General features: G+C 44.9%; 1 protein-coding gene across 3 annotated transcripts in view; it reads left to right on the top strand.

Annotated features, from left to right (window-relative positions):
* Positions 1-5547, top strand: part of LOC123762342 (ribitol-5-phosphate xylosyltransferase 1) — a 37681-nt gene extending 32134 nt beyond the window's left edge. For 2 of the 3 annotated variants that reach the window (XM_069326042.1, XM_069326048.1), the window contains one exon: positions 792-961. In XM_069326042.1, coding sequence (XP_069182143.1) covers positions 792-831 — 40 coding nt within the window. In that variant the 3' untranslated portion in view covers positions 832-961. Of the gene's footprint in view, positions 1-791; positions 975-4126; positions 4298-4760 lie in introns of those variants that run through there. The other variant, XR_011228948.1, reaches the window with a different exon arrangement.
* Positions 5548-10701: the final 5154 nt, after the last annotated feature.

Raw genomic sequence — 10701 nt, forward strand, 5'->3', positions numbered from 1 at the left:
AATGTATCGGATGGTTAGCAACGCCACTAGAATTGTTTAGCAAGCAGCAGGGATAGTTTTAGCCGTAAACATAGTCAATGACCAAATTAAAGTTATTGTCTTTACACGGAAAAGCGGGTACTGTATATGTTTGATTTGTAATAAAGAATTATCATGAATTAGTAGGGTGTCCAATTAGGGGGAGCCGACCAATAACAATGCAGGTAGCGAGAAAGTGACGTCACGTGAAAATATGAAAGGTGATTGGGTGTTGAGTTGACCTGCTCGTTGAGGATTGGCTGGTGAGTGGACGTGGTGGGCGAGGAGCGACGGAACGTTATTTTGGCCCTAGAATTAGCTCATGACGGTGTATAAGGTGATAGTGTTAGGAGTCTGTTGATCTTTGTGTTGACCCCGTTGTGGGTTTAGGGGTCACTGGGGGCTAACAGACCCCTAGTGTACACTCAATCAAATTATACACCGTCAAAATGCTAATACATAGGGGGCCAAAAAAAAAAATAAAGGTGTATACCCCCATTTGGGGGTATATACGGTGAGAATATTTTAGTTCTGACCCAGAATCAGTACTAAAATAATAATAAAAAAAAAAAAAAAAAAAAAAAAAATGAAGGGGGTGGTAGGAGAAAAGCAGACACTGTGTTAGAGGGAAGGTTAAGATTCCCTGTAATGTGTTGTGTGGTTTGCTCCGAGGCTAAGGGTCCCTTCCAACCAGAGGTGGTACTCCCTTCCTTGTTAAAAATATTTAGTTATATAGTGTATTTAATTTGTAACGTTTTCGTTACTATTTTTAGGACTGGTGATAAGAGGAGTTTGAGAAGACTGGTGAGGTAAGCAACGGCAGGGGGCCATTCCCTTGCGCCATGACGCGTGGTGGAGAACGGGTAACAATTGGATCACCGGTGATTGCAGTGTGGAGGTGGCCAGCAGGCGAGATGGTGTTGTAGTAGCCTTGTGCTGGAGACCATCATACCTTGGTAAGTGATGTAGCTAATATAAAGGTTAACGTATATTTTGTATAAATAAGGTTTTTGGTTGTAAATAAATTGTAGGAAGTTGGGGGCACGCTAGATTTAAAATGTCAGTTTGAAAGGCGATACGCATAGAGGTGTCAATGGAAGTATTGTTTTTTGTGTAAGGAAGGAGTTTAGTACATGATGTATAGGCGTGATTGATTGAGTTAGGGCGCAGCCGTTAACTTTGATGTTCGTGGAGGTAATAGCGGAGTGATTGGGAGACGAGCGGCCAATTAACATGCCTCCCGTCAAGTCAGTGAAGTTGAGCAGAAAATGGTGTTGGTTACGACAGGAAAATGGTGTTCAGTAGTGACGACGGGTGGGATAGGTTTGCCCCTTGGTACAGACTTAAAGGTGAGGGTGTTAATTGTTGATATTTTAGAATGTGACGTTGATAGTTAAAATGGCAGTTAGAGGTTTGAATGGGGGCGAAAGTTTGATGTGAAGAGGTGTAGGCACAGTCAATGTAAACAATGAAATGAATACGTACATTAGCTTGTATGTTTTCGATACGTAATAGGTTGTTAGAAGACGTGTGGGAAGGTAAAATAAAAATATAGGATTGTGTTGGACGTTGTCAAAAGGCATTTTTGGAATGGAGGGTTTGAGGTGCAGTAGAGTATGGTAATACTATAGGCGAAAGAGTTAGTTTTTAGCCTGTGTTGGCTAAACATGGCTAGTTAATATGTACATTGAGGGGCAAAATAGTGAATCGCGTGGTAGCGTAGAAGTTCATTTGTGCGCGTTGTCGTTGTTATAATTTAAAGGGAGTGATAGGTATGTTGAGCCGGGTGCTTAGTGTAAGATGGTGATAGGTGTAAAGTGGGTGAGGCATGAGATTGTCATGATCCATGGCTTCCGTACGTAGCGGGATAGACGTTGAATGTATATAGTTTACTAGTAGTGAGTGAATAGTAGTAGTTTACTGGACGAATTAGAAGGGTGTTAAGATGGACGCCTCAATCATCTCATTCCTTAAGAGTCTGGTTTCCCTATATATAATGTTTCTACAAACATGTATATGACATAGGTCAAGAAATAACATGCAGTTTTGTATACATGTAAAAAAAAAGTTGTTACATTGTTGTACAGCCACTAGTACGCGTAGCGTTTCGGGCAAGTTGTATGGTCCGTGGAATACGATCCCCTGGCGCGAAATGGTCACTGGTTGCATCACAAGCGGGGATGTTTCTGGCGGGGGAGAAAGAAACAATTGCGCAGCGCGTCCCGCGGGCAGTTTGGGGCCGTATAAATACGGGCGCACAACGGGGCTCCGCCTGCCCTTGCAACCACTCCCCGGCCGGCCGACTTCGCACGAGATGGACACCACGCCAGCTGCCTCGGTACCTGACCTCTCTCTCACGGACATCCTGGGGCCCTCCTGCCCTACACTTTTAAACCCAAGGTGAGGTTTTCTGTTCAATTCTAGTCAGGTCCTCCCCCAGTGCGGCGTGTGCCTAGCGCCATCCCCTCGCGGTACGTGTGTGCCGCCTTAGTTAGTCCTTTGGGCTCTCTGCTGTTGTTCCCGGAGAGCTGGGGCGCCCTCCTTGGGCCTGTGCCGTGCTGGTCGCGTGGCTGGCTTAGGGTCGGTGTGCCCCGTCCCTAGTGGCCTGCGTTTGGTCTCCTTTCATGTGGGGCCCCGTCCGTGTCCAAGGGGCCCCGCAGCGCGGCGTGCCCAGGCGTGCCCTTGCCGGCGTCGCCATGTGGCCTGGCGGGCCCTACGCCCTTTGTGCCCTTCCCTCGCCGCCATCGACCACGTGTCTGGTCGTGCTTCGGCGTCCTTTCCGCCTTCCCTTCGGGGCTCCCTGTTGCCGGCCCGCCGGGTTTCCCTGGGGGGCCAGGATTCGCCTTGTCCGAGGACACGTGTAGCCGTCGGATTGTGGCCAGGTTCGGTCCTACGCCCGGGGCGCATGTTCTCGGCGGCGGTCCTATGGCGGGCCCCGCGCATGCCTTGCCGGGTCGTCACGTGCCTGGCCGGCAGGGCGTGCTTCTGCGTCTTTCCTGTTTTCCCTCGGGTGTTCCCTGTTGCCGGCTTCCCTGGGATGTCCCCAGGGGTCGGGTCTCCCTGAGCGGACAAGCGTCGCGCCTGGCGACGACCCGTGGCCAGGTCCAGCCCTCCGCCCGGGCCTGCTACGGGGCACACGCCTGGTCGTGCTGCCACGTGACACGGCGTTCCGTGGCGCGCTCGGTTGGGCTGTGTCCCGCCCTTCCTGTTCCCTTTTGGGTGGTAATCCACGTGGCTTTGCGCCACGGCTTCCCACGACGGGGCTCGGGCTGCTTTGCACCCGTTCGGCCGCCCCTGTGTGCGGGCGAACGTTTTACACTCGTTTCCCTCATTATATATTGTATTCTGAATTTTGTGCATTATATCTGACCACCCATTCTTCATCGTATCGACAGTGCATTAAGTTACATTTGGATGCTACCGAGAAGTTTAGCATGGCCTCGCGCACGGTGTCATGCAAAAATCTGGCCATTCGGCCTTCCTTTCGGCAAGCTGAAGCCAGTCAGTTAGCATGACGTCGGCCAGCGCAGCCAGCATGCTGTTGGCCATAGGTCGCTAACGTTCTTTGGCCATCCGGCCTATTTTACTCTTCTTGTTCCTTCGCCATTGTTGTTTCCTACTACGTAATAGTATTCTATTTAATTTTACCTCATCTATCATTAGGTTAGGGGCCCCTTACCTGCACCCGCTATTCCTTCCACTGCGCTCTGCCCGCAATGCCGGTTTCTTCTGTTCCCTTTATTCGCAGCCACGACAAGCCGGAACCCCCCCCCCCCCCCCCCCCTCTTCACACCCTACTGCGGCGATGAAGAGAACGCGAGCCGGATATTCCTCTGATCACCATCAACGCACGCAGCGGTGCAGCCGCCCAGGGCCTACGTTAATAGTATTATCTTTTTATTTGCTGGGCTATATGGCAGTATTAATATTATTGCGTACCGTTACTGTCATTCCAGTAGTATTTTATTAAAATATAAATTGTTATTATGGTTTGGCGTTGCTTTCTTAATTTCTTCCATTCTGCGGCACTTGCCGTCATCTGTTATTTACGATATTACATTGTATTCTTCATTGTACGATTATTTACGACATTGTACTCTTATTACAGTTACTGAATGGCAGCTCCCTGCCGTCGATTTCACTTTGCTCCTGTTGTAAAGATGTTGCCGAAGTTCACGGCGTACTAGCTGCGGCTCGCAGAGAACACTCAGCGGCCACTCAAGGCAGACTCCTTGGCTTCTATCCAGCCCAATCACCCGTCTGGAGGCAGAGACCAAGGGTAATGTTCCCCGCTCACATTCTACATCCGATTAGGACACAAGCATGTTATATATTTGGCTTTAAGAATTGGTTCTTATTCCATTTTATTGTTTATGTTGCTTAGTTGTTATACCCTTTCTTGGTATATGTATTGTTTATATTCAAGATTTATAGTGTTTCGTCTTACCCTGTTATAGTTGCTTTGTGCCTCCTTGCTGTTCTCCCACCTTTGCTCTTAGCAAAGGTACTTCCCCCTTCCGTTTGCTGGAAGATTCTTAGATTTGTTAGGCCCCCTTCATTGCTACAGTATAATTATTCGGATGCTCTTTATTCATCCAGGATTGTTAATTAAGGTTTCTCTTAATTCCTGCTGCCGGGCTCTCTCCCCCGTATTGATTCAGCTAGGGTTTCCCCTCTCGTCCGTGCTCTTGGCTGTCACGATAACACTGCACGCCGCTTCTGCCCACCCTTATATCTTTCAGCCCGGGGGAGGTGAGGTACGCGACAAAAAATCGACGCACGCTCCGACTGGACCAGGTATCGCTTACATGGTGAGGAATCAACACTGTTCGGATCCTACAAGCGCTCCTGTCACCAGGCGAGATTTCTCCAGGATCCTACGCTGCCCTCTCGGCTTGATTTCAGATGACTACGCTCCGCACCCAGCTGTCTCTGGACGGGCTCGCCACATCAGAAATAATGGCAAACGGCAGGCGGAAGAGTAGTGCTGACATCCTACGTCAGACGGGACGTTGTTGCTCTGCTACATTGAGTGCCTCACGCGGCCAGCTGGCACTCGCCCTTCGGGGGGTGAGGCCGGTCCCCAAGTGTCCCGCTGTCCGCAGCTAATACTTTGCCCAGTCTAGGTGCTAGTAAGCCCTACTTGTAGTCACACCCCCTTCTCCATTAGGTCTTTTACGGCCTCTTTGCCGGGTACATTACGTGTTATGTGGTCTCTCACTTATTAGTTATTCTTTGTGTCCTGGCTGTTATATCCTAGTGTTATATAATTACTACACATTTGCACTCGGCCTTAATTCTAGTACCAATTAACCTTTAGGTTTCTGCAGAATTAGTTTCCATGTCACTATAGGCTAAGGTCTCATACTTACTACGGGTGTACCTTTTAAGTTAAATGTAGTCCTTGGAATTGTTACTGTTAATTCTTACTTTAATATAAACGTTATATATTCCTTAAATTATATTTGAAACTTTATATATTTACATGTTCTGCAGAATTTAATCTTCAATAAACTTTAACGCCCCATACTGCCAGTATCTTTCTCCCCCTGGACAGAAAGAATGGTTTTTTCGTCCAAGTACACATTTTACTGTTGCATTAAACAGAGGCTAGAGTTAAGGAATTGCGCCCAGTAAATCCTCCCCGGGCAGGATACGAACCCATGACATAGCGCCGGCGGAACGCTAGGCGAGTGTTTTACCACGGAGACTGCTGAAAGATACCAGTATGTAAGTATGGCGTTGATTAGGGAGAAGAATGGTAAATTTAGTATTGCGGATGAGTAGGCATTGAGAGGACGAAGGTTAGTCCTAAGTTAAAAAAAATGAAGTATACGAGAGTCGTGTATATTTAAGCGGCAGGCACATAAGTGTATTTAGAAGGATAGAGTAGGGTGGACGTGAATTTACCAGATAGCTTGAAGTATATATAGGTTGGATTAAAAATAGTGAAATGTTATTGTAAAAAACGGTGAGTTAGGAACAGGGGGCTGTTAAAAAGATGTTATATTTCACTAACGTTAGCGCAAAGGTTTAGGTTGAGTAGTTTGCACTTGAGACGTGACAGTTTTTGATTAGTGTGTAGCGTACATAGAAGCAACACGTCCGGGGTTGTTAGTTCTTTCTTCCACCATGAGTATAAAGATAGTCACCCAAAAGGTGTGAGGGTTAGCAATATCAGAGCTGTGAGTGGACCCTGCTTGACGGGAGATGTATGAGGAAGTATATGGTTAGTTTATTTGTTATAGGTTGACTTTTCGTCAATGTAGTAAAGTTGGCAGAAAGATATGGAGACGAGTAAAGTCGAAAGAAGTGAATTGACATAGTTTAGCTTTGTGTGTTAGACTTGCATGGTAGGGATATATGGGGTTTGATGGCGTATTGTATTTAGAGAAAAAAATGTTGCGTTCGTCAGAGTTGGAAGAGATTTTGTTTTCAATGTATTGTAGTTTTATTCATATAAAGGGTGTTAGAGATATGAGTGTAATTGACAAAGAATGTTAGGTGGGTTTATAGTTTTGCACTAGTAGTTGTTAAGTAGGAAATAGTTTAGTAATTGATAATGACACATCCTCTTAACCTTGACAATTATGTATGTAGGGGCTGGGTGGCAGATGTGTTTGGGTATGTTCCATGAAGAATGCGTAATGAGGAAAAATGTTTGGTTGATTAAGTGTTGTGTACAATAAGATAATGTTTGGGATTTAGTGAGCATGTAGCACGGTGTAAATAGTTAGAAAATGATCATGTATAACGAGTGATAAGTATGTAATTTGTATAAAAGGAGTGCAGTAAATATTATTATTAACATTACTGATCATCCGGTACGAAGACAGAGTCCCGTTCTTTAAGCGTTGTTGTAATCATTGTAGTAGCGGTTGAATGTGCATGTAATTGCGTTTGATGCGCAGGGGTTGACAGTGCTGCAATAAGTATTTGGTTCATTAGCTGTTGAAACAGTGTGTATGGCTAATGTTGATATTTAATTATGGTTGAACGAGTGGGGGGGGGGGGAGTTGAGAGTATTGTGTTGTTGACCTGTGGTAAACAATGAGGTATTTGAGGCTGTAGAGATATTGGAATATTTGTTATTGAGGGTGCGGTTGTATGTAAATAAGGGATGTATTATGGGTTGGTTTAGTATACGTGTGAGGAGTTATGTCTGGTGACGGGATAAGAATGCCTGGGGGAAGCGTTAGTGTGTATGACGTCATGACTAGTGAATGAGAGGGGAAAAATAGGATAAGGCTGTATGGTAAATGATATAAAGGGAGACATTTGTGATGTAAATGAAAAAAAGTGGCAGTTAAGATAGGAATGTTAAATAGTATGGGAGATTGAAAAATGTAGTTCCTACTCTCCTATTACCACTATTTACAAATGAGAAATGTTTTTGTTTCAGATAAGGCTACTAAGCATGATGGTGAAATGGCGTAGTATATGAAAAGAAACCTGGTTGAGGATGACGCAAGACTATTGTCGACGAGGTGGTTGATTGAAGAGTTTTTGGAACATAGCGGTTACAGCTATGTGTTACTATTAATAAGGGAAATACTGGCGTTTGGTTGAGAAACGAATAATAAGGTAATAGGCAGTTAACAATATAGTTGTATACATGTGATTATTAGGATTGTTCATTATGACTGTTTTGAGGATTATAATAAGATACATATGAATGTAGCTTAGTGTATTGACCTTTATTAGGCATGGAATATTTTGTGAATAATAAGACATGTTGTATTAAGAACGTGCGTACTAGTGTATATACATATCCGTGTAGCAAAGGTTGAAGATGGTAATGATGCTGCAAAGTCACTTGTGGTTGGTATAAGTCAGCGTATCGTAATGTATAAATTAAACAAGTAGCAGATAAAGGGAAGCAAGAGACGTGTGGAAATTGCCATATAGTTTGGTTAACAATTAAAGAGTATTGCATGTAAATTGGGATATAGACAATGAATACAGAGATAGTTGTATTGAGAAGAATTTGTTAGTGCTCGGTGAATAATAAAGCGTCGAGGTAGGGTTGATGATACGTTCCTGAAATACATGACAAGTTGTAGATGACGTTTGAAGTATAATAAGAGCACGTATGAGATTTAATATTGAATAATTGGTAGTATGTATCATATGCAGTAGTTACAAATGTCAGGAATAAGGGTTGTCAGCAATGAAGTTGCATATAGGTAATTAACAGCAATGTTAAAATACGAAGAGGGGTATATATATGATGAAACCCTTATCGGTAGGACAAATAGTTTGAAAACATTACACGGTCTGGGAGAAGGAGGGTGTTTGAGTTGCGGAGTACACTTGTGCAACTGCAGAATGTCCAATAGTGAGCGTTGAGGCAGGCGCATAGTAAGTATCCTTTTAGCGATATTTTCATAACGCCTCGTGGTTATGCGCATTTACAAGTTGTCAGCGTACTAAGGTCCCTTATGAACATGTGACGTTCACACATCCAGTTAATAACTGTAAGACAGCCCATGTGTCATTGTAAATGGGGTAGCTTTCAGTACACAGGAATAGGTGAGTACGTTTAACATCCTCATAAATATAATGTTCCTCAAACACGTCGCACCTATGAGTCATAAATGAAGGTGTCAAGTAATTCGAAGATGAGTAGAGATATACATGACAGGAGTTGGATGTTTATCGCAGGCTGATGAAAGGTTGTTTAGTGCAATAAAGGGAATAATTATTAAAGGTAGGCTTTGCATAGTATTTAAAAGTGTGTAGAAATGGTACATAGAATAATAAATGAAGGGTGTAAAATACATTGCACACTGATGTGTAGTTTTAGACATTGACAACAGGAATGTATATATATTACGGCAGATACTAGACGTTTCACCACTTGCAGGCCATTCATATATTGAAGAACACTGATGCAAGATAGTATGAAGAAGACAAACTAGATTGTAGGAATACCTCTGAAGTCAGCGTAATCAAACGGAACCACGTATTGTAGCGTCTGCTGTTGATACGGCCGAAGGAGACATGCTGGTAACAGTTGTTAGTCTGAGGACGCTCCTGCCGCACGCTTGTAATGGACAAGATGTAGGATATAAACACGGTTGAATACATCATTACGAAATGAATGATTGATGCTGGCAGGAGCACAACACTAGAAAATGCATCTCAGGAATGTTGTCCGTGTGCATTCCTATAATGAAAACCGGCGGACAATTAAGAGAAGAGCCACGAACACTGCTACTAAGTAATTATAATCATTCCGATATGTACATACGTGAAAATAATTACTGTCATGGTCACCTATGCACGTCGTGTTTATTTCGGCTCGAGTGCCTTCAGCACATTACAAAAAGGACAACACGTACTTACAAGAAATCAGGGGCCTGTTTGCTCCACACCTCCTGTAGACAAATCATAACTCGCACTGTTGTATGTAAAACATGCCAGTAAACAATACATAACATTTGCGCTCAGAGCATAAGTCAATATCAACGACAGCTGTAGTATGATCACAGGCATACTGGAGAGCCGCCACAGAATACAATTATAACGGCACTCTACATTCAGCAAGGTTCTGCTCGAGTACCATAGTTAGAAATGGACTCAACATGGCATACCAAACCTGCGTTCAATGTATTGAAAAGCCATTGTCTCGGTGAGACCCCCCTTACCGGCAAATGTCAGATTTTGGCATCAGTCATGTGTATGAGTTTCTAGGGGCCTATAGAAACTCCCGTCTGGGAACATTATATCGACCGGCTCAACCCCCTATTCTCGTGAAAATTACTACCTAAAGCAAACTTTGTGATTTCAACACGTAACTAGTATGACAACCACCCATCACTTCTGAAGCTGCATGTCAGAAAACCCCGACCAAAGGTCGTGTCATTACATGCAACGCTGGTTTTTAGGGGAGGCGACACGAGCACCAATATTCCATGGCCGGGAAGAACAGCGGCCACTAACCACAACCACGCCACAAAAGATGGACACTGCTACAACCAAAACCCAAGGAGCAAGAAAACGCAGCCACTCGACGGAAAATAAAACCGGAACCAAAGGGGCACGCTGACCAGGTACAAGAGAGCTGACTAATAGCCGACCGTATGTGGCAAGACGACGGCTCCAACTGGAAAACCAAGCGAACAAGAGTAACCACCTAAGAAGGGACAGGACAAGCAGGTGGAGCCGCGACGAGATGGAACGTCTGCCGAACACAAAAACACCCAAAAGTATGCAAGTCCGCCACGAGTTCACAAACCGGCAGGCCAAGCTAGGAAACCAAACAAAGCGCAAGGGTCGCCGCCACTACCCGAACCAAGGGATACGAACAACTGCAATACACCGAGACAAAGAAGCACAACATCCCTGCCGCAGAGGAAGTAAGTAATTATCAAAAGAAGGCACCAAACCGGGAAGGCTATGTAGCACCATCAAATACGCAAAATAATCAGAGGGCGCTAAATATCACCAAGGATGCCAATACGAGAACAAAAACGCATAAGGCGAACGTGCTGCAGAGGAAGAAACAGCAGAAGCACAAAAACCCCAGGGGTGGACAATCAGGCAGGGACAGAACACCAGAGAACGCACCAGACGGAGACACGACAAAACCCTGCACCAGGCGACCAACGGCGGAGAAACCCCAGTCGATACCTGCTGGATCAGGTACTGGGAGCTCTTTTACACCTCAAGGCCAGGCTA

Source organism: Procambarus clarkii, chromosome 2, assembly GCF_040958095.1.
Source record: "Procambarus clarkii isolate CNS0578487 chromosome 2, FALCON_Pclarkii_2.0, whole genome shotgun sequence".
NCBI lineage: Eukaryota > Metazoa > Arthropoda > Malacostraca > Decapoda > Cambaridae > Procambarus > Procambarus clarkii.